At 34.2% G+C, this 25,114-nt stretch overlaps 2 protein-coding genes across 2 annotated transcripts in view; both read right to left on the reverse strand.

Moving 5' to 3' along the window:
* Positions 1-349: 349 nt before the first annotated feature.
* LOC120214535 (probable sucrose-phosphatase 2) lies at positions 350-4,660 on the reverse strand. The gene is made up of 9 exons (XM_039212418.1): positions 4,644-4,660; positions 4,182-4,263; positions 3,801-4,100; positions 3,562-3,663; positions 3,186-3,380; positions 2,823-3,113; positions 1,882-2,068; positions 1,650-1,696; positions 350-513 (listed from the first exon to the last, which is right to left on the reverse strand). The coding sequence occupies exons 2-9, from the start codon at positions 4,239-4,241 to the stop codon at positions 418-420; spliced, it is 1,278 nt and encodes a 425-aa protein (XP_039068349.1). The 5' UTR covers positions 4,242-4,263; positions 4,644-4,660; the 3' UTR covers positions 350-417.
* A 1,507-nt stretch (positions 4,661-6,167) lies between these two features.
* Positions 6,168-25,114, reverse strand: part of LOC120214576 (calcium-dependent protein kinase 20-like) — a 47,384-nt gene continuing 28,437 nt past the window's right edge. Inside the window, exons 3-9 of the mRNA XM_039212442.1 lie at positions 24,029-24,174; positions 23,738-23,881; positions 23,396-23,538; positions 22,931-23,074; positions 6,888-7,055; positions 6,450-6,674; positions 6,168-6,371 (exon numbers count right to left, since the gene is read on the reverse strand). Of these exons, the coding sequence (XP_039068373.1) occupies positions 6,288-6,371; positions 6,450-6,674; positions 6,888-7,055; positions 22,931-23,074; positions 23,396-23,538; positions 23,738-23,881; positions 24,029-24,174 (1,054 nt within the window). The 3' untranslated portion in view covers positions 6,168-6,287. The remainder of the gene's footprint in view (positions 6,372-6,449; positions 6,675-6,887; positions 7,056-22,930; positions 23,075-23,395; positions 23,539-23,737; positions 23,882-24,028; positions 24,175-25,114) is intronic.

The following is a 25,114-nucleotide window of genomic DNA, read 5'->3' on the forward strand; positions in this document are numbered from 1 at the left end:
TGTTTGTTAAAGCTCCGGTCATTTAAAATCCTTAAACCAAAAGTAGAAAATGGCCTCAAAAAACATAAGTAGAAAATTTGTAAATTAAGCCAAATCCTAAATGTTTATTAACTGGTCGCTGAATGAAAGATAAACAAAAGAAGATCAAATATAAAATAAGCAATTTTAGATGCAGTAAGGAAAGGATAATGCAAATTTCTAACTCATTGATGCAGTATAAAGTGCATGAGCATAGAAAATAAATAGAATAAACAAGAGATAAGCCAAGGTATCTATCTATCTCTGTTTATCTAAACATACTATCTTCTCCATATTAATTATTCAAATATATGTAAAAATATATTAAAATTTTGGATACATTTATTCATATAGAATTTTCAAACAGATTCCAGAGTCGGAATGTTGTTGCAGTGTACCTTAGAAAGTCCAGGTTGAATCATCCTTCATTTCATATCCTTCTAACCACTTCTGCTGCACATTCATCCAAGTGTACCCCTCTGAAGCATCAGATCCCTTCCAACACAAAGGCAATCATCTTAGAACAAAATAATGTTAAACAATCTTCAGTGATAAATTAACATTAGGTTGAGTACTTAATGGAACAGAATGAAAAGAAAAATCGAGTTAGTTAAGTTTATGAATATCATTTTATTATTCAAATTTTATTTAAAAAATTTCCGAGTCGAGTCAAGTCAAATTGAATATATTTATCCAAGATTTTGTTGAAATTTAAATGTTATTGTTTATATTGTCATGATACTACTAAATGGTCCCAATTTAAACTCTCTAACATATGAGGTGTATGTATATACTTTTTTCATATTCTTTTACACCTATGTACGTAAGATTTATAATGTTATTTAATAAATCAAGTTTCATCTAAAACTAAATAACATATTTATAATATTATTTTTTAAAGAATAGAGTATTAAAGAAGTTGAAGAACTGATGGGAAGAAAGAATTTATTCAGTTACGATCAGAGGACCAAATTAAACAAAATACAAAGTTGAGGAACTAAATTGCAAAAAAAAAGGAAATTTGTTGTCACAAAGAGAAATTGGAGGTACAAATATATTCTGCAATGGTTGAGGAGCATGTCGTTCGAATTTGGTCAAAATGAACTTAAAATGGAGGAGTAATTGAAGAAACATGAAAATCAGGGACCAAATTAAACAAAATACAAAGTTGAGGAACTAAATTGCAAAAAAAGGAAATTTGTTGTCACAAAGAGAAATTGGAGGTACAAATATATTCTACAATGGTTGAGGAGCATGTCGTTCGAATTTGGTCAAAATGAACTTAAAATGGAGGAGTAATTGAAGAAACAAGAAAATCAGGGACTAAATTACAAAACAATATTTAGCTAAAGACCAAAAAAATGTTTTAATTTTTAGTTTTTCAGTTATTCGAACTTCATAAATTCAAACTTGACTCGAATTAATCCTGACCAAAAATTCGAGTTGAATCAAATAAATCGAAAATAAAAAAAACGATCTTTTTCGAGTACCCAACTTACATATTACAGCTCCATTTGTTTGATGCTTTTGCTATTCAAATTTTCCTCTCATATTTTAGAAAAATGAATAGAAAACAAAAGGCAATAGCAAAAGTATCAATCAAACATAATCCAAGAATTAACAATTCTTACCTTAGCATTTATTTTAGCAGTGGTCACACAACAACAGCGCTCATTTCCTACAAGAAATAGCAAATCAATGAAAAGTGAGAAATCAGTGGCTACTAGAAGCTCGCCTAGTGCATAAGGCAGAAGCATAGTGCACATGTTCATAAAACTGGTATTTTCCATTGGAAATACAATATGAGCTTTGATTGTAAGAAAATGAGACTGCAAGGCAATTTTATAAAGAAATAACTCTCACCAGATAACTCCCACTTATCGAACTTCACTAGCCATTTGCTTGAGCTGATCGGTGTGGACAATACACTATCCACCCAGACCCGGAACTGTTTACCCTTTTGGTCTCCGTAGCGCTCTTTCATTGTGTGTATGCATTCATGAAGAGTTTTCTCGGCACCAGACGGAAAGACAATAGTAGCAGATGGATCCTGAGAAAAATAACAGTTTATGCGTGGTACTAATTAGTAAGATTCAAAAACTCAAAATAGATTTTGTTTAGTAAATGAAAAAGGGAAACCATATTTTCTTAGAAGAAATGATAGGTCAAGGAAACCAATTCACGGGAGTTAGGTAAATCTGTGACTAACCACAAGCTCATCCAAAAACTGATCCGCAGCGCCCCAATTTGTAGATACACACACCCATGACAAATTCTAATCTTTGGCTGAGTGAAGAGTTCCCAATTTATCATCGTATGATAAAATCAAGTTTAAGATGCATAATATCACTTAAGAACAAGCTGATACACTTTTACCTATTTCCCTTCCTAGTTACCGACCATGCTTACCCAAAAGTCCCACAACTTTTCTTCCCTGCAGTGCCCTGGTTTTATCAGCAATGGGGTGCTATAGGTTGGTCACATTTTACATAGAACAATGATGGAAGAAACAAATACAATAAAGAAACCGTGTCTAAAATCATATGGAAAAATGCAATGAGGGAACGTATTAAAAAACCTGATTCACTAACACACTTATATACAGGAAAGCTAATTCATCCTGTTCAGAGATGGTTATAAATCATGGCAAGTATTATGAATCAAATTTCCAATGTGTAAAGAGTTTGGATTAAACAAAATATAAAAGCTAATGATGCACCACCTCAAAATAAACAACCAACTAGAGCAATAACATACCACAGACAAAACATATTAATTAAAGAGAAGGTAGAACAGTAACGTACACAAGAAGCTTTTAGACTTGCTATGGAAGTCTCACAGTTGTCAGCCTCCCCTCGCCTCCATCGCTCATAGAACAAGTAAAATTTCACTACTTCATAACCTGGATTGACATGGTCTACCTTACATTCCACAAAATCAGCAACATCTCTTGGAGAAGAGTTTGAACCAAGGTTAAAATGTCCAATGGCCTCTATGATTCCAGCTGCACACCTTTCTTTTGCATGGATTATATTAGGGTTACCTTTTGCATTTTCAGCATGCCATAGCAACAATTCTTCTTGGGCATTGCTGACCTGGAGCGAGCAAAAGATTAAGAGGCCTCAAAGAGCAACTCTGAATTATTTAAAATGGTTAAGACTACCAACCATGACTCCATACACATCTGGAATGCTGAAGAGTTCAGCATCATTTCCAGAATCACCACAGACAAGAGTATTAACTGGTAGTATTCCCTCAGTTTTAAACTTCTTTAGTAAATATGCGAGGGCTTGTCCTTTGCCAGCACCTTGTGGTAATATATCCAAATCCATTCCTCCACTATAAATTATTTTAACATCCAACTGAAACAAAATAAGACACAAGTTAATGATAGCAATAAAACTTTCAATGAACATGAAACAACTAAGCAAGCAATATGAAGAAGAAATGAATGCCAATGTGAACATCTTTCAAAGCATATTTACTTGGGAAAACTGCATATCGTAGGATGCATAGCATCCTTGATAGTAAGCTGAATCTTACCCCTCGCTTTTTCAAACAGTCTGAAAGATCCTTCATCACTACTTGGGCCTTAGTCTTGTCAACATAAAAGCTAACCTTGTGTGGTCGCTGCTCTGTTTCTGCCTGCATGTTCCAACATGCTTGAATTCATCAAAGATATCAAGGCCTGACCAATATATCCGGTTGCATTGAAGAAACTCAACAGAATAATCTCAATGTTTAGATATGATGTTGCAGTTAAAACCATATATTAAGTAAACCTGAAGAGTGAGCTCAGGAAACTTGCTGGTTTCTTCAGTGACTATGTTCCTATCCCATTTCTGATTCAAAATTTCAACCCAGCCATCATCCGGAAGCATCGAGTTGCCAAATGTTATCTCAGTTCCCACCGACAAGATAGTTATATCAGGAGTCAGCATGGGTTTCTCTTTTCTTAGCTGTTTGTACAGAATAGGTGACCTCCCAGTGGAAAAAACCAGCAGAGAGTCATGACGATAATTCGACTCCCACAGAGCATTAAACCTAAGTAAAGACATGTTCTCATGATCATGATGATCAACCTGAAAAAGGGGGAAATTTCTCATCGTATCGAATTAAGCAAATCCGAAAATTAAAGCAAATATTCAAAGATAAATGCATACCATTGTATGATCAAGATCAGATACAATCATGAGACGTGCTGCCTTAGTAATCCGATCCATGAGTATTGTACCAATCAAAATCCTATAGCGTGAAAGGCAATTACTCAATATATGAAACTAAAATCAAATTCCATTGAACTGAGTTAGGATCGTATTGCAGAAATTACTTTGTAAAATTATTGCCAAAATTCCCAAAAAAAATAATGGGTGATATAATTTTCCGTCAATTTAATAAAGATAATACTAACACTAAAAAAAGTCTAAATCAATCAAAATTAAAACAATCTAAGTTGAACATATTCTTGTAATTACATTGAAAGAAAACAAACTAATTTTTTTTTCTTAAAAGGAAAAAAAAAAAGATTAACTGCGCAAGCTTCTATAACAAATCAATCCAAACAATTTAAAAGCACTCAGAATAAGTGGAAAATTGAACAAACAAACAAAAAACTGAAAAGTAACCTTAATCGAACAAATAGAAGCTTGTGAAAATTTCAAAATTATGAATCAAATAAAACACATATAGTGGGGGGAAAATTAGAATGAAGAGGAAACTAAACAGAGCGAGCTTACCTACCTGGAAAGAAAAAAAGAAGAAGATTAAGATTCGGAGGCCTTGGAATATTAGAGGCGATGGTGAGATCTGAGGATGAGATGATGACTCGAATTCGTTGGCGCCTCTTCTATCGATGAGCCTTTCTACCGGATCATGAGAGCCCACTATCATGGGTTGTGGGATACGTGTCATCACCACGAAATTCATCAAATTCCCTTATACCTCAAAATTTAAAATAAAAATAAAAAGGATTTCGGAACCAAACTCATTAGCATATCCCATCTCTTTTGTCCGCTGCAATGTTTCTGGCTGGTTGTGTGCTCGTAGCTGTGGATCCAATGTTTTATCCAAACCTAATATTCCATTACTAACACCTATCAAATAACATTGAATATGAATATTTATATTATCATATTTTTTTTAACCACTTTATTATTATAATATATATAATTTTTACCTATGTATAAAATATATTAGAAAAATTGATAAAATAATAATAGATTGAACCGTTGATGGGAATAAATGAATTATGTCCATTTTTTATGAATTATCTCTTTTGATTTGAGCAGAAAACGAACCATAATTTTGGCAACGTAGAGAGATATTTTTAGAGGTAATGAGTGAAGAAGTCTTGGAAGAAGATCAATTTTTTCTTTTATCTAAAATAAAGATTTATACGTATATGTGTTGGTGTCAGAATTATTATTACTATTTAAAGACTCAACAATAAGAATAAACACGTCTGTCAATCAATAGAATTTTGTCTTGTCTTGCGAAACACGCCATCGTCTAGGTGCAAAAATATAGGTTGGTATAAGCTTTGACCCCTCTGCCGAGGGCTCTCCTTGTCAACAATCCGATCTTCGCCAGCAGAACTTGCATGATATTTTACGCCATTTCTTTTTCTGCATAACCTTCCCTTTCATATTCGTTAAGTTGTGGTTGCACGATGATCGAGTTCACCTTACCGGCCACCACCATCGCTACTGGACAGAGCATTGTACATAATACAATTTCTTTCAGAGCTGTTAAAAGAATTTGTGTTGAGCACGGGTACCAACTACCTTTCACTTCAGATGAAATCATGCAAGTCATTTACATAAATGGTTAAAACATGCATTGGATGCCATTCGATGCCATCAACATACCTTAAGGTCATATTTCTTTCCAGATGAGGGCAAATGAATGAGTTAGCTTTCGAGAAATCCGGGGCCAAAACGATCGAGAAATCTCGGATTGGGTGTAACTATTGGATATGAGTTAGCTTAAGTTTTTACATGTATGGAAGGGTTTCCCATACTCTTGTTAGGATATGAGTTGGACATAGGTATCAGACATGGGTGCTTCGTGAAAAAAAAAATGAAGAGTAGAAGTAACATAGCTCAATACATTCAAATGATAACTGCTAACAAGTTTCAGATATCGAAATTACTAGCCAACTTTCTGATATACAGCAGGGATTGCCTCTAAGATCCAAGGTTAAAGATCAAAATTTTAGTCAGATGTAAAGAAATATGGATTAAGGAGTCTCACCATAGCAAGATGGTGTATCAGTACTTGAAGGTTTTGTGATTTATGGCTAAACCTGTGTCTTGCATCATAGCCAAAAACTCGCTGTAATTGATACGCCCGTCCTGAAGAGAAGATATCAAGATAAATCAATATAAGTACGTAAAATCAAAGTTAAAAAAGTCAGCTTGTTAGGTATTTACATTATCTTGGTCGACATCGCGTATATCATCTTCCAAGTGAACATCATGCAAGCCAAACTGCTCACAGGCCTGTTGGAGCTCATCTGGAGTGATGTAGCCACTCCCGTCTTTGTCAAAGTAGTTAAAAGCTGCAAACAGATGATCCTCTTTTTGGATCTTGTTCAGATGAAGCATGGCCGCTATGAACTCGCTATATTCTATAGTACCGCTGTTATCGATATCTGCCTGTGGTTTTTAAAACATAATTATACCATATCAGCAACAATGTTATAGCCTAGTACGCCATGCATATGCCAGTTGATCTTAAATTTGAGATGATGAATGGAGAATGAAGTTTCAAATGCAGCAAAAAACTTCTTGTTCGAACAGCTTCGTCTATTCTCCTATTTCATAATTCTTCCCTCAAACGTCGACTAATAGTTTACTAAAGATGCTTACCGCTTGCATTAACCCGTTAATCTCGGAATCCTTGAGATTAGAACCAACTTTTCCCAAACCAAATCTCAGTTCCTCAAGAGTGATCTGTCCACTATTATCTGCATCTATAATCTTAAACATTTCTTTCAGGCCTGCAATTTCCTCTTCTGATAGACTATCAGCAATGACCTATATAAGCAAATACGAATTTTGATAAGAAATATATTTACTTTTATATATTTATATAGAAAGTTGTCATGGCCCCTCTAAAACTAAATTACAATTTGTTGCAGAAACAACATGAATGAAGGCATTAAGCATCTAATCTGATAAAGATTCTTACTCTTTATCATTAAGAAGATGCTTAGTCCATTCAACATGTATCATTATGATATTAGGGATAAACACAACTCAATTTGAAAAATCTTCCACAATTACTATGAACTTCGTGTAGACATTAATTTTTCAGTATACTTTTTTTTATTATTATTATATATATATATATATATATATATATTAAATAAAAATAATTACAAGCCCAAATATATTACAATCAGTCCCAGAAGGCCCAAGACCCGGGAACCCAGTTCAGGCCCAAGTGGAGACCCAATCCGGATGGCCCAAAGCAGAACCCTAAACCCAATTAGGGTTTCATCCTTTTCCAGCAGTCAGCCGCCTCAGCTCACAGCCGTTGGATCTGGCCTTGATCCAACGGTCCCCAGATGCTCCAGCAAGAAACCCTAGGGTTATGATAACCCTAGGACCACGCAGCGCCACCCCTGAAGCCAACCCGATGACCGACTCTCTGATGCCAGATGGTCCAACCAGTTGCTGCCGACGCTGCTGCTTCCACGACGCCGGCCTCGTCGAGCTTTCCAGAAGCCAGCTGCCTCACCAAATCAGTGCTCTATGGTGAGTCACCGCCATAGCTTGGTGACTCACCAAAGATGCTACCCATGGGACCGGTCCGAGGAGTACACTGTGGTGGCTATAAAAGCCACCACTGAACCTGCAAAGAGAGAGAAGGGAAAGAAACGAAGAAAGGGCAAGCAAAGCAGTAACCACACACAGCCACAGAGAGCAAGAAAAAAAAGAGAGATACGAACATCTACCAAGAAGTCAGAGGAAAATAACACAATAACCATCAAAATCCATAAAACAGAAAGAAAGAAAAAGGAGAAAAGCTTATCAATAGAGACGCGATCATCGGAGCATTCTCATCTTGCCGGAGAACCGAAAATACCGAAGGTATTTTCTTAGATTTAAGAAAATCTAAGGGTTTTTAGGATAAAATGAGGCTAGATTCGGGTTCGTAGCAAGTAGATCTTTAATATTAGGTTATTTTTTGCATATTCCAGCCACCGTGGGTGGTGGCCGGCGGTGGTGTCGGTGCCGGAGTATGGCTATCAGCCGGTGGCCGGCCAACCTCCGTTTGGAGGATTGAAGAGAGAGGCGAGAGGATTCTGGCTCTCTCTCAGTGTTGAGAGAGAAGGAAGAAAGGAGAATGAGAGAGCTGGCCCTTCGGGCCAGCCGTTTGGGGGATTTATACCCCTTCCCGAACGACGTTGTTTTGGGAAGGGGTATATGCGTAATTTACATGTATGGCTAAACCCCTTCCGTAGCCATCCGAGTTTTGTAATTATTCATTTTAGTCACTAAAACTAACTTCTGAATGTTCTAATTCAGTCTTCGAATTTTATTTTATTATGTTTTAATCCTTACCAGTATTAAATAATATATTTAGGACAAATATCACATTTAGTCCCTATTAATTTTAATATTTCTATTTTAATCACTGATTAAATAAATAATGGTTAATTACACTACTAGTATTTATATTTTATGATAATTCTAACCATGTCTCTTAAATATTTAAATTTTATATAATCTTAATTTTAACCATAAGTTTTATTATTTTTACATTTTTAAGTTCATATATTTATGAATATGATCCATTAGTTTTTAATATTATTACTTTTAATTCTTTCATTTTAATTATTATTATTTTATTTTATTATTACGTTTGATATATGTTTAAATTATTATCTTCATGATTATTTTATTATTATTATTATTAAGTTATATAAACATATTTATATAATATTTATTTATTTATTTATTCTATTCGTTTATTAAATAAAAATCCTATTTATAAATTTAATTTTATAAATTACTTTTAAAAATAAACATATTTTGATATGTATTTATTTTTTAATATCTAAGAAAAGAGCTGTCTTAAAATACCTAGAAGTCCTTTTCTGATATTCTTAAATAAATAAATGTCCTATTTTTATAAATCATATTTTAATATATTTTAATTATTTTAAGATAAATGTTTTATTAACATTTATTTATTAATATTAAGAAAAGAACTATCTTAAGGCACCTAGAAGTCCTTTTCTGATATTTCTAAATAAATAAATATTTTTATAAATTAATATATTTTCTTAAAAATTATATTAATAAAATTTGAAATAACATAATTATAAATTAAATATATTTTGAATTTTTAAATTTCTAATAATAGAGACAATTTATAATTAAAAAGTACCAATTTTGGGCGTTGTAGGGGTGTTAATCCTTCCCTAAACGTAACCGACCACAAATCCCTTTTTATTATTAAAAAGAACAAATTTTTGGTTAAAACGCAGATCAGTTCATCTTTTAGCTAATGTTTTCTTAAAAACTCTGTTAAAAGATAATTTTTAGGTATTCGACCTACCTGACCCAAAAGGCCGATGGCGACTCCCAAATTATTTTCAAAACTATCTATTCACATCAATTTTCCCGCCAAGTAAATATTTCGTGCCCGGGCGAAAACCGGTTACGACAGCTTGGCGACTCCGCTGGGGACACTGGTCAAACTTTAAAACCAATTATTAATTGTCTCTATCAATTAGAAAATTAAAAATTCATATATTTAATTTTTAATTCTTTCTTTTCAAAATTTTTATATATATACTTATTATTTTCATAATATTTATATGTTATTTAATGCTTTATTTTCAAATATTAAATTTTATTATTTATTTGTTAGAGGTTTGAACATTTCTCCTCACACACAACACTTGCATTGCATAACATAAAGCTCTATAATTGAGTTTGTCCCTTTTAAGTGGGAGTGAAAGCGACGTCTTCGTGAGAATTTATTCTCCGTGTCAGACCTAGCAAGTAACTTTCGGGGTTTATATGCTCTATGTCTTCGTGAGAATTTATTCTCCGTGTTAGTCATAGAGAAATGTATCCCCTCGAATTGAACTCGATCCGCTTAAGTCTGTAATGGATTAGGATTGAGGGTTTGATAGCCCAAGGGGGCATCAACAAGGACAGTTCGAGTACCTTTACTCCTAGAACTAAAACCCTGCATATAATAAACCTTAGAACTTATCCTGATCTAAGACAGTATGAACCTCTGTCCTTAGGTGTACACAAAGGAGAAATAAGCTTTAGCTTTTAATTTATTTATTTATTATTTTTTCTGAATAAATGCCTGCGAACTAGTAATCATGCGGTTAGGTTAATTTTCCAAACAATGCATGGAACTAGAAAGCATGAGGTTAGGATTTATACCTGGATAGATAAAATCTTTTCTTGGTACTAACTAATTTATTTTTCCTTTCTCATTTTTTCATACATTTTGTTTTGCTTTTATTTGTTTTCTTTTGTTTACATTGTATGATCATGGCATGACTAAAAGGTGTTGACTTGAAAGACTGTTCATCAAATTGGAAAGAAATTGTAAATGGACAAAAAGTTTTATGATCAAACAAAATATGATGCGGCCAAGGAAAGACATCCTGAGGAAACTACGAGGATCGAGGGAAGTTCTGTATACAGAGAACCAGTTATATTAATACCAAAAGTATTACACAAAGATCGTACCAGATTGATACCAAAAGCAATCTATGGTAAGAGCATCAGTCAGGGCATTCAGAGTAGTGGAGATTTTTATGAAGCTCAAGCATGTTATTTGAAGGACTTGAACGACCAAAGCAAGAAATTGAGCACATAAATGAAAACCATGCATGAAGATTTTCAGAAGATCAGTCAAGCCTTTCAAAATGCTGGCCTAGGAAGTACCCCAAAGAGTGGATAATAGGGGTCACTAAGCTGAAAAAGAACTGTAATTTATATGAAGATCTTGTTCAAGAACTTCTTGAACAGAAAGGTTCTCTTACAAAGGAAAATGAGCAACTCCGAGAAGTGACACAGAAGATGAAAGAGAATGTCATGGAAGAAGTTGCAGTCCAGACAAGCAATATGGTTCTTAAATGATAGATTTAGCTGACTTTACAAGGAGATGAAGCAGGCTGAAGATTCAACTTTTGAGCATGAATGGAAACTAACTAGACTTTGGAGAAGTTAGAAGTGAAAGATATCCCTATATGTAAAGTTTTGTTTGATAAAACGAAAATTTTGTGTTCAATGAAATCTGTTCTAAGATGATCACTCTTGAGTAACACCTTTTCATACATACATTTGCATTTTGTATCCTTGCATTTTTCATTTTGCATTTATACTTTTATGTTTGCTTTTGTATTGCACAATTTACATTTTTATGGTTACATTCACACTTTTATATTTGCATTTTTTCATATTTGCATTTTACGTTCATATTCATATTTTCATTTTTTGCATTTGCATCTTTACATAATTGCATTTTGTTTCAAGTTGTTTTACATGCATTTAATCATGAAAACCTGGGAATAATTCGTGGAGGATTCCATGACAGAACTTTTGAAATCAAAGTGGATCTAACTTGATCTTCCTAAAGAGAGAAAGAACCATGAATGAGATTTTAGCAAGGGTTGGTAGAATTGAGAAACTGCAAGAGCAACTTATCAAGACTCAACAAGAAATGACTGATCAGGCAAAAAAGTTTCAGGATGATTCAAAGGAACAAATGACCAAACTGATAGACCTGATGAATATTGTGATTCATGGAGAGAAACCCTTAGAGGATCCTGTTGTGAAAGATTTGAATGGAATTATGAAGGATGTAGCTGATACAATGAAAATAAATGACCAGAATTTTGTCAGGGAATGTGGAAATCCAATAAGCCACCAAAAGTCGGGTATAACCCCAGAAAATGCGACAAAGATCAAGTTGAAGAGGAGCATGGAAGAAGTTTCAGTGCCATTGAAGAAAGCTAAAGAAAGCAAAGTAAACAGTTATAATGAGACAGTGATGTCAAGAGAAATTCTACCCAAGTTTCCTTCAGTTTCATGCAGCAAGTTATATTCTGAGTTACTCAAAGCCCATCTTATTGGCCCATGTCAGGATAAACCTTTGTCTCCTTATCCAAGATGGTATAATGAGAAAGTCTTTTGTGACTATCATGCTGGAGCCCGAGGGCACTCCATTGAGAATTGCGGTAACTTCAAACGACAAGTTCAAGACCTTTTGGTTTATAAAATTATAAAAGTGGATGTTAACAGTCAATCCATTTTGATCAAACAGTTGAGATTCAAACCCAAGATGAAGATAACAGGGTCAAGGCAAATGAAGATCATACAGCAGAAGATATTGAAAAGAAAAAAGGCAAAACTGAGGAATACGAAGTATGTATGACATATTCAACTCTTGATACTTCTCTGATGCTTGAAAATGAGAAAGAACTGAAAGAAGAGGTAATTCGAGACTGGCCCACAGGTTTAAGAATGAATGGGAAAGATGTAACTCTGAAGAAACTGAAACAACTGTATCAAATCTTCTGAAGACAAGTGAGGCAGGAGACAAATTAAGGAGTCTACTGAATACTACTCCAATCATAGCTGCAAAATGCATTCAGAATCAAGACAAAATTGTCATCACCAAAGAAAGTTGTTCTGGATATAAGCCCAATTTCCATTCGGAGAAGAAAAAGATGATGATAGAGACTGTTCAAGAAGAAGGAGATATTTGTGCATCTTAATTTTAACCATAAGTTTTATTATTTTTACATTTTTAAGTTCATATATTTATGAATATGATCCATTAGTTTTTAATATTATTACTTTTAATTTCTTTCATTTTAATTATTATTATTTTATTTTATTATTACGTTTGATATATGTTTAAATTATTATCTTCATGATTATTTTATTATTATTATTAAGTTATATAAACATATTTATATAATATTTATTTATTTATTCTATTCGTTTATTAAATAAAAATCCTATTTATAAATTTAATTTTATAAATTACTTTTAAAAATAAACATATTTTGATATGTATTTATTTTTTAATATCTAAGAAAAGAGCTGTCTTAAAATACCTAGAAGTCCTTTTCTGATATTCTTAAATAAATAAATGTCCTATTTTTATAAATCATATATTAATATATTTTAATTATTTTATGATAAATGTTTTATTAACATTTATTTATTAATATTAAGAAAAGAACTGTCTTAAGGCACCTAGAAGTCCTTTTCTGATATTTCTAAATAAATAAATATTTTTATAAATTAATATATTTTCTTAAAAATTATATTAATAAAATTTGAAATAACATAATTATAAATTAAATATATTTTGAATTTTTAAATTTCTAATAATAGAGACAATTTATAATTAAAAAGTACCAATTTTGGGCGTTGTAGGGGTGTTAATCATTCCCTAAACGTAACCGACCACGAATCCCTTTTTATTATTAAAAAGAACGAATTTTTGGTTAAAACGCAGATCAGTTCATCTTTTAGCTAATGTTTTCTTAAAAACTCTGTTAAAAGATAATTTTTAGGTATTCGACCTACCTGACCCAAAAGGCCGATGGCGACTCCCAAATTATTTTCAAAACTATCTATTCACATCAATTTTCCCGCCAAGTAAATATTTCGTGCCCGGGCGAAAACCGGTTACGACAGCTTGTACATAAAGATTTCCATGGGAAATTAATGTCTAATTGGGAAGGGACCTATCCAGTAAAAAAAAAACAACAACAACAAAAGACCTTTTACGGAGAAGTGTTGATCTTGGCAAAAATGGATGGGAAAGTTCTGAGAAATCAAATAAACTCGGATTTGTCAAGAGATATTATGCTTGAAGAAGAAAAAGGACAAAAGGAAAAGGAGGTGTTCAAAGCAATTGAAGTCTTATACTCCTCCAGCAAAGACATCAAAGAAAGATCAAAAAAAGAAAAAAAAATCAAGATAGGTGACTCATGGAACCTCAAGTTACAAGATGGATCAAGTACAATTAATTCGATGATTCATATTCAACAAGAAGAGCAAGAAATGATGAAGATATGAGAATATTGAAATGAACCCAAAATTTGGCAGTCTAGAGGGATCCAGATGATGGAAAAATCCCCAGCAAGGTAGATCCAAGTCAAGCAAAGCAAGATTGAAAGCATATAAAGAGAGTATCTTCAGAATTCATTCCGCCTCTCAAGATTGATTTTTATTTGCAAAAATTGGTTTTTAAAATCTTTAATGCATGATATGAAAAATGATAAAGGGGGGGTTCAAGATGTAAATTTTTAAATAAACATCTTAGAACCAAAGGAGGATTTGAGTTGAAAACCTAAAAGGCGGCTCGAATAATGAATGGTGCAAAAATGACATAAGAGACGATCTTAAACTCTTAATGAGGCACCACAAATCCCGAAGACGTTCCTAAGAATCGGGAAATCAAGAAGTATCTCTACAAGATGAGCATAACAACCATTTCTTCAAGTTAGTGGAAGCCCAAAGCAACATGCTTGATTAACCTGAGAGACCCTACTTTACCAAAATCAACCTACACCTCAAATCAGTCAATAATTTTGACACTTGCCATAGGACTATGATTTTTGAATGATTTAAAAATGTAGTTGATTTATTTGATATTCATTAAACTCATTGTTTATGATTTGATTCTATTGTGAACCTGAGAAGGGCATTACTTTGCAAAATTCTTTCATTCTTCAATAAAGAAAGGAGAAAAACATTTTCAAACATGACAGTCTCAAATGAGGAAGGTCCTTGAAGTAATTGTTGCTTATTCTACCTCTGTTGTAGAAAAAGAATGAACGAGGCCAGAATAATGAAGCACTTCACATTTTTGAAGGCAAGTGGTCCAAGAAGCCAGAAAGTCTAGAGAATTGAACTTGTGACACTCCCCTATGACATTATTATCAGCTCATCAAGAAAGATTATCGTTTATCTCATGCTGAGGGCGATAAGCATCACCAGACAGATTATTTTCCCCAACCATCAATTCATGTTCTCTAGAAGATTACATCATAGAGCCATGAACAAGTCACTACCTGCACTCTGGTTATACCGTGATGCTAGCTCAAGTCTTGATACATCATTGATATTTCTTCTATGCCAATCATTTTCTTGACAAGATTATATCCATTATGTCCTTCAGAAGATTGTTGAATTTGAATTTGAGGATTTATGGCACAGAACAAGACATTGGAACAGAATCTATCCTTATAGGCCTTTTATATAGGGTAACATTGGTTACATAATTCCAAAAGTTGAAGATAATCAGTTTTACCGTCAATTAAACTTTTCCATGGTTCAGTAAGAGTATGATATATCTTGGAGTAGCAAAAGAGACAATCGTTGTAGCAGTCATTGCAAGAAAATGCAGCAACAAAAATCTTCTAGTTCATCCTGATGATGTTTATTTCTTCCAATAAGGTTGTTACGCTGGATGCCACTGACAACAAGGTCGAATTCGACAAAACTACTCATAAATTGCTCCAACCGATCATCATTCAGTTCTTGTACATCTGTTTTCAAAAGTATGCCAAGACAGTAAAAGATAACTTCTGCATCATTGATCCCAGAGAAAAGAGACATGACATTGATACCACCATGGAACATGTCTCTATACAGATCCTCGTGTATGGTTTTTAGGGAAACCTAGAAGCATTTCCACCTCATCAGGTTCAAGTGGAACAATTTTATATCTTCCAACCCATACCAGATTTCCATTTTCAATACTCATCAAGAACATACTTCTGGACATTCGAAGGTGACTCATCGTCATAAGCTTCAAGAGCCTTACAGATCTTTTATGTCAATTTGGCACTTCCTATACATGTTTGTAAACAGTTCAACTTTATCCCAGGAAGGTCACCAGTTTGTTGTCAATGGAAAAGCATCATGTATAGTGCGTGGAGAAAACAAAATAGGAGAAAATCTGTTCTTAATTGGCAGAATTATGAATATAACCCTTTTCAGTGTAGTAGCATGAAAATGCTTCGAATCTACAAATTCTGGCTCTATATCGAATAAGTAATGTGATATTACAGTCCAAACATTAACTAGAGCAAGTTCCACGTTCTCATAGTAGAAATAAGAAGACCCAATAGCATCTTCTGGAAGTGTTCTTTGAGTTATCTGATCTGGTTTGGTATGAACCTCAAAACCAATCATTAGATTTGAAATATGAATTTGCTCATAGTAGAAATAAGGAGACCCAATAACATCTTCTGGAAGTGTTCTTTGAGTTATCTGATCTGGTTCGATAGGAACCCCAAAACCAATCATTGGAATTGAAAGATGAACTGCATAATTGTCTTCATTAAGAAGCTTCTTTTCAAGCTTCCTCTGCTTCTTCCCTTTCCAAAAATCATAGCTTGAATGTCGTCTTTTCTTGTAATTGGGGTCATTGCATAATGAATTCCTACCTTCTACTGGAAGAAATGCTTCAGTAACTTTAGCCATTTGATCAGCACATATAAAATCTGTCAATTCTGCAATTGATGAATTTGAACCACATCTCTCCATGGCTATTGAAGCCTCAACCTCTGAATATCCTATTTTTGTCAAGTATAACAGTTTATTCTCCTCATCAGAATAAGAATTCAGGATTTCCTCGATATCAGAAGAACTATCAATATCTGTGAAATCATCCTGAAAGATCGCTTCATAATCAGATGAGTTGTTATCAGAATCAACATGTTGCATGGGTGTGGATTTTTTATGAGCCTGTACCACTGTATATGTAGTCTTGCTATTGCATCAGATTACTGTTCGCGTAAATTGGTTTCTCTCCCACAGAAAATTATATTTCAGAGATGGCTTTCACTGAAAGATGATAAGCCACTGTGTCAGCCTGTAACGGATTACCAAGCTATTTTTACTGATCTGTCCGACTAAATCCCTCCAGATACAGAAAATGGTCACCTCATTCAGAAGACACATATTTCAGACGTTTCTGTCAGAATGATTGAGTAATTCTTAAGTTTGTGACAATATGAAGAGAATTTCTCCAGTTACTTGATAATATTACTGTTTAGTGACACCAGAATGAGAGTATTCAACATAAACAGATTTGGGGCATGAATAAAGCCACAAGTACCTACAATAGTTCATTGTTAAAATTGGACATCGTGGGGATCATGACATTTCAGTTAAACAGACATTGAGAGTGAATCAGAAGCAGAATATTGAGGCAGCTTGAAAGCCCATTTCAAACAGAAATAGAATATTGGGGCATTTTGAAGGCTCACAACAATATGAATATTTGGGCATTCTTGGAGGCTCATCTCAACAAGAAGTAATGTTGAGCACACTTTTAACATCTGTATCAGCAAATGTTGAGGCATTTTAAAGGTTCTTTCAGACAGATCCATGTGGGGCATTTTAAAGGCTCAAATTAACAAGAAGCGAATGTTGTGGCATGCTGAAAACCCCTTTCAATCAGAATCAGGACTGTTGATGCATTTTGGACACTTGTATTAGCCAATGTTGGAGCATGCTGAAGGCCCATATCATCCTGTGTCGAGATCATTGACTTGAACAAATATTTCTAATGAGACATAAAGATATGAAGAATGAAAATGATGAAACAGTGACAGTTGAGCTGACTACACATAATTGCTTCGTTCATCAGGCAGTTGCATTAGGGTCCTGTTGTTGAACAAATATTTATTCAGCAAGTATGGTTTCAAATACCAATCTTCTTAAAACCATGTGTCATATGATAGCGCGATCTTTGTTAAGCTACATCACAGTTGCATGAATAAAAATGATCCCCAGGGGACTACTCAATCCAGGGTTCAGTTCCTCAAGATCTCAGCTTTGAATTTTGCATTCTCTGTATCAGTGATGATTGAAAATATTTCTTTCAGAATCCTAGCAGTTAGTTTCAACCATACTGTTGAGATTACGAAGTTGTTTTTCACATCAGTTTTTGTTTACTTGATGACATTGAAGAGAGAAGCTCGACTTACACATATTACCCATTCCCGCTGTTACTAGGGTTATCATTTCCAAGCCAGGCTGAACTGAATTTTTATTTATTTTGGGGTTTTATCATGTGTGTTTCATCACCAGCAGCAAGAATTCTACATATATAGTTCTGTACATGGATCCTATAGCTGAAGTGTTTCTACTTTCTATAACACTCAGTTATAGAAGAAAACATAATCAGTATTACATTTGCCTTTGCCAGAGATGATATCAAGATCAGTTGGTATTTCCTATTCAATTCAACACCAGCACATTTTGTGAATTTGACCAACTTTTTGGTCATACCAACATATCACTTGTATCCCCATTGAGTTTTGTTCTCAAATGGTCTTGTGACATCATACAAAAGCTTTGAACAATAGGCAAAGAGCTTCAATGATTGAGAAATATAGGCAGAAGCCACAGAAAAGGATGAATGTGTTGTCAAATGCTTCCTTGACCAATAATCCGAGCAGAAACCACAGGAAAAGATGAATGTATTGTCAAATGTTTTACGAACCAGTGATTATGGTGCTGAACCAATGTTGCAATCATACGGTTTCCATTTATTGATCCAAGATGAAGTTTTTCTTCTTCAACCCCAAGATTAGAACTGAGATATAATGAAGATTTCTTTCCAAGGAGAGCTGAAATTTTAAACAAGAAACTAATGGGGTCAACTAAGGTTGAAATACAGGTTGTTGTTAAGCATCTCGACATGATATTGGTCCAAGTTGCCTTATTCGAGATCTGATTATATGTGGAGACATGAAAGGAATTGGAATAAATCTTCCCTGTGATGTTTCAAGAGTTAAATTAGAACAGACTCTACTCTCCTAATTAATCCCTGCTGAGTCAGGCATATCTACATCTACACTCTTCAAAGATGATAGATTCTTTTTTTAAAGATGATAGATTCTCTTTTCAAAGATGAAAGCTTTATTGGATTTTTACACAAGTCCAAGCAAAGAAAATTGGTTTTATCCAAGACAAAATGGGACATCAAGGTCATAGTTCTGACTACGGCAAGAGTTCCACAAATGAAACATTTCTTCTGAGACCTTCATGAAGCAAAGAAGACAGCAAAGATACAAGTTGATCAGATGATTCTGCAGAAATGCAAGCTTGATAGCATAAGTTGCTACATTGATATCCAGAGGTAACCCTGGCAATAAATGATGAACTAGAGGAAGACCAAGTTCACCACTTTAAAGTCAAATGAAGATTGCATCAACATTTATGCATAAGAATATCATTTATACAATAGACAATGCATTACATTGATACATCTGAGTGCATTCAAACATGAAGTTTTACAGATCTTCGGAAGAACAAGAAGATTCATGGTAAGAAATACCTTACAAGAAGAAGGTATTCAAAACCGCAAATACAGGAATCATGCAAACATTTGAAGAAGTGATAGATGCAATCCACAAGAATGAAAATTATCTTGAGATTGGGGCATGTTACCCAATCAATATGTTATTTTGAAACATAATGAGAAAACAATTTACATAGTTTCTCATTCAATCTTTTCTAAAAATGAAATTGTTGAAAAGTAAGAAAACGATTTCCTTAGTTTTTTTACTTAATAAACTATTTCCCACATCTGTAAGTCCTTCAGTGCATGATGTTTCCAAAAAGCCTTCGGGATCTTTTTGATGTTTCCAAAGCCTTAGGGTCATCTGTAAGTCCTTCAGTGCATGATGTTTCCAAAAAGCCTTCGGGATCTTTTTGATGTTTTCAAAACCTTAGGGTCATCTGTAAGTCCTTCAGTGCATGATGTTTCCAAAAAGCCTTCGGGATCTTTTTGATGTTTTCAAAACCTTAGGGTCATCTGTAAGTCCTTCAGTGCATGATGTTTCCAAAAAGCCTTCGGGATCTTTTGATGTTTTCAAAGCCTTAGGGTCATCTGTAAGTCCTTCAGTGCATGATGTTTCCAAAAAGCCTTCGGGATCTTTTTGATGTTTTCAAAACCTTAGGGTCATCTGTAAGTCCTTCAGTGCATGATGTTTCCAAAAAAGCCTTCGGGATCTTTTTGATGTTTTAAAGACTTAGGGTCATCTGTAAGACCTTCAATGCATGATGTTTCCAAAAAGCCTTCGGGATCTTTTTGATGTTTTAAAGCCTTAGGGTCATCTGTAAGTCCTGCAGTGCATGATGTTTCCAAAAAGCCTTCGGGAGCTTTTTGATGTTTTCAAACCCTCAGGGTCATCTGTAAGTCCTGCAGTGCATGATGTTTCCAAAAAGCCTTCGGGAGCTTTTTGATGTTTTTAAACCCTCAGGGTCATCTGTAAGTCCTGCAGTGCATGATGTTTTCAAAAAGCCTTTGGGAGCTTTTTGATGTTTTTAAACCCTCAGGGTCATTCATAAGACCTCTGGGAATAATGTTTTCCACATTTCTATATTACTTAAAATAAGCCGAATGAAAAATTATTGTCTTTTTCATCTTTGCTCTATTCTTGTTAACACAAGAATGAGCAAAGAGGGGCAGCTGTAGACATTAATTTTTCAGTATACTTTTTATTATTATTATTATATATATATATATATATATTAAATAAAAATAATTACAAGCCCAAATATATTACAATCAGTACCGGAAGGCCCAAGACTCGGGAACCCTATTCAGGCCCAAGTGGAGACCCAATCCGGATGGCCCAAAGTAGAACCCTAAACCCAATTAGGGTTTCATCCTTTTCCAGCAGTCAGCCGTCTCAGCTCACAGCCGTTGGATCTGGCCTTGATCCAACGGTCCCCAGATGCTCCAGCAAGAAACCCTAGGGTTATCATAACCCTAGGACCATGCGGTGCCACCCCTAAGCCAACCTGACGACCGACTCTCTGATGCCAGATGGTCCAACCAGTTGCTGCCGACGCTGCTGCTTCCACGACGCCGGCCTCGTCGAGCTTTCCAGAAGCCAGCTGCCTCACCAAATCAGTGCTCTATGGTGAGTCACCGCCATAGCTTGGTGACTCACCAAAGATGCTACCCATGGGACCGGTCCGAGGAGTACACTGTGGTGGCTATAAAAGGCACCACTGAACCTGCAAAGAGAGAGAAGGGACAGAAACGAAGAAAGGGCAAGCAAAGCAGTAACCACACACAACCACAGAGAGCAAGAAAAAAAAGAGAGATACGAACATCAACCAAGAAGTCAGAGGAAAATAACACAATAACCATCAAAATCCATAAAACAGAAAGAAAGAAAAAGGAGAAAAGCTTACCAATAGAGACGCGATCATCGGAGCCTTCTCATCTTGCCGGAGAACCGAAAATACCGAAGGTATTTTCTTAGATTTAAGAAAATCTAAGGGTTTTTAGGATAAAATGAGGCTAGATTCGGGTTCGTAGCAAGTAGATCTTTAAGATTAGGGTATTTTTTGCATATTCCGGCGGTGGTGTCGGTGCCGGAGTATGGCTATCAGCCGGTGGCCGGCCAACCTCCGTTTGGAGGATTGAAGAGAGAGGCGAGAGGATTCTGGCTCTCTCTCAGTGTTGAGAGAGAAGGAAGAAATGAGAATGAGAGAGCTGGCCCTTCGGGCCAGCCGTTTGGGGGATTTATACCCCTTCCCGAACGACGTCGTTTTGGGAAGGGGTATATGCGTAATTTACATGTATGCCTAAACCCCTTCCGTAGCCATCCGAGTTTTGTAATTATTCATTTTAGTCACTAAAACTAACTTATGAATGTTCTAATTCAGTCTTCGAATTTTATTTTATTATGTTTTAATCCTTACCAGTATTAAATAATATATTTAGGACAAATATCACATTTAGTCCCTATTAATTTTAATATTTCTATTTTAATCACTGATTAAATAAATAATGGTTAATTACACTACTAGTATTTATATTTTATGATAATTCTAACCATGTCTCTTAAATATTTATATTTTATAATTTGATCATTAAATTTTATATAATCTTAATTTTAACCATAAGTTTTATTATTTTTACATTTTTAAGTTCATATATTTATGAATATGATCCATTAGTTTTTAATATTATTACTTTTAATTTCTTTCATTTTAATTATTATTATTTTATTTTATTATTACGTTTGATATATGTTTAAATTATTATCTTCATGATTATTTTATTATTATTATTAAGTTATATAAACATATTTATATAATATTTATTTATTTATTTATTTATTTATTCTATTCGTTTATTAAATAAAAATCCTATTTATAAATTTAATTTTATAAATTACTTTTAAAATAAACATATTTTGATATGTATTTATTTTTTAATATCTAAGAAAAGAGCTGTTTTAAAATACCTAGAAGTCCTTTTCTGATATTCTTAAATAAATAAATGTCCTATTTTTATAAATCATATATTAATATATTTTAATTATTTTAAGATAAATGTTTTATTAACATTTATTTATTAATATTAAGAAAAGAACTGTCTTAAGGCACCTAGAAGTCCTTTTCTGATATTTCTAAATAAATAAATATTTTTATAAATTAATATATTTTCTTAAAAATTATATTAATAAAATTTGAAATAACATAATTATAAATTAAATATATTTTGAATTTTTAAATTTCTAATAATAGAGACAATTTATAATTAAAAAGTACCAATTTTGGGCGTTATAGGGGTGTTAATCATTCCCTAAACGTAACCGACCACGAATCCCTTTTTATTATTAAAAAGAACGAATTTTTGGTTAAAACGCAGATCAGTTCATCTTTTAGCTAATGTTTTCTTAAAAACTCTGTTAAAAGATAATTTTTAGGTATTCGACCTACCTGACCCAAAAGGCCGATGGCGACTCACAAATTATTTTCAAAACTATCTATTCACATCAATTTTCCCGCCAAGTAAATATTTCGTGCCCGGGCGAAAACCGGTTACGACACTTCGGATAGTTAACATGAATCTGGGTAACTCTGATGACAATTTTCTTCAGCTTGTTCATTGCAGAAAATTGCTTCAAACGGGACAGGACAGCAGAATCGAGAGGTTTATCCGGAGCAAGATCATCCTCCTGAACCCAAGGGTGACCTTCCAAGAAACATGAAGGTAAATAATCCTTTTACGGTAAAGTGATACTTGTGCAGTACGTCTGTCTTGAATTCTTTTGAAGAATGATAAAATGCTTTCACGTAGACAAAATAATTGGACTCCAAGAATTACTAGTATGTTAAAAAAAAATTTGGTTTGGGGGGGGGGGGTTTACAATAAAAAGCATGTAATAAATCCAAGTGTTTAAAGTCCTTGGCAGATGTTGCAGAAAGGAAACACCAATCAAAATATGAATGTCAATTCTTCTCAAGTAACTGAAATGAAATTTTCTACTATCATCCAAATCCCTTGGTTGATGTTCTCTTACCTTTTAATATTCTTGAAGTACCTGTGTACTTCGCCTGTGATGATGCATATCCGGGACATACAAGTTATGTCCTCCCAGCTTGTAGTTAATATAACAGAACAATGTAAACCATACAATATTACTCTTTTTGTCATTCTCCAGCAATATTAGGTTATAATCTACAACTGCCAATAAAGTAGTCTCAAATTGAATTTCTAAGATAAACCGGACAAATTATGTTCTTGTAGTTAATAGAATAGAATACTGCAATATTAGTCACCAGTATCTAAGATATAAAACAACCGGGCCGATAAATGAGACGTAATTCAACCGTGTCTGGAAGCATTTACCGATGCACGAACCACCAAGCAGCAAAACACTCACCATCCCAGAATGGGGGAACTCCGCAAAGTAAAATATAAATGATCACTCCAGCACTCCAAACATCACATTCTGGACCATAATGCTTCAGCAACATTTCTGGAGCCACATAATAGGGACTTCCAACCACCTCATTGAATATATGACCTAGAGGAAAAGGGATTAGGTGCCAGACAATAGAGTAGATTGACATAATAAATTTTATCGAAATCTATTATAAAGATGACTGGCTCCATGTAAATGAAGCAAATGATGAGTCCGTGAACTGGCTAAACGTGTCCACTAGCGTAATACCTGGCTTGAAAAACATTGAAAGCCTGAAGTCGATTGTTTTAAGTGGTGCCTCCTCTTCCTTGTTAACGAATAGGAAATTTTCAGGCTTGAGCTCACGATGCATAACACCAAGAGAATGGCAAGCTTGCACAACGCCAATCATTATTCTGGCAAGTGCAGCCATGGTATTAAATTGCGGCCGCATCGTAACGGTTTTGAAGGTCATCGCGTGAAGACACTGAATTTTGTCCACTTAAATTATAATATTATTATATAATGTTATAATTTATAATATATATATATATATATATATATATGTTCCTTTACATCTTATTTTATTTCTTATTTCGTACAGATCCATTGCATGCAGTCCAAAGTAAAGTCACGTGTGGCCCAGTCAAGACCCAAATCCAACAGCAACACACGATCACCTAGGGTTTCTAGAAAAACCTAGCAAGCCTTTACCCCAGTGCTGTAATCGGGGTTCCCTCACGCAGTCAACACCGAGTTTCACGGCAAGACTCCCATCGCTGCACGTCTCGCCTCCAACAACTAGGACTCTCGGCCACGCAAAGAAACTGTTGAGTTAATCGATTGACGGAATCGACCAAGAGGGGGGTGAATTGGCAATTAAAATTTTGGTGGAAGCTTTTGCAGAAAATTGAAAGTAATTGCACAGCGATTTAGAGTGGTTCGACTTTATCAACCAAAGTCTGCGTCCACTACCTTAGCTATCCACACTAAGGATTTTCCAACAAATTCACTAATTTGTTCATTCTTTTGAGGACAAAGAGTAACCTTACAGCTCCCTCAAGAATTATACCCCAAATTCTTGAGCACACTCTTTTTCAAAGAGAAATACACAAATTTGCAAACATACAAGGAAAACCTCACAAGGTAAGATGTTTGCACAATTCTAGAACAAGAAAAGAACACTCACAAATAATTACAAATGAGAACAAATGGTGTTCTTTGAAAGCAAAATGAATATTGAAAGGAAAATTGGCTTGATTTGCACAAACTTGGTGTTTGATGCTTTCTCTCTTGTTTCTCTATTATTTCTTGTTGATCAAAGGCTTCAGAACTTGTTTAAATACACCTTGAATC

Source organism: Hibiscus syriacus, unplaced genomic scaffold (genome assembly GCF_006381635.1).
Source record: "Hibiscus syriacus cultivar Baekdansim isolate YM2019G1 unplaced genomic scaffold, ASM638163v2 tig00110065_pilon, whole genome shotgun sequence".
NCBI lineage: Eukaryota > Viridiplantae > Streptophyta > Magnoliopsida > Malvales > Malvaceae > Hibiscus > Hibiscus syriacus.

Coding starts and splice junctions, on each gene's coding strand:
- LOC120214535 (XM_039212418.1), bottom strand. CDS start 4,241: ATGGATCGGATTACTAAGGCAGCACGTCTCATGATTGTATCTGATCTT. Junction 2,069..2,822: donor CAAGTCTAAAAGCTTCTTGT/GTACGTTACTGT, acceptor TATTTTTCTCAG/GATCCATCTGCTACTATTGT. Junction 514..1,649: donor CTGCTAAAATAAATGCTAAG/GTAAGAATTGTT, acceptor TTGTGTTGGAAG/GGATCTGATGCTTCAGAGGG.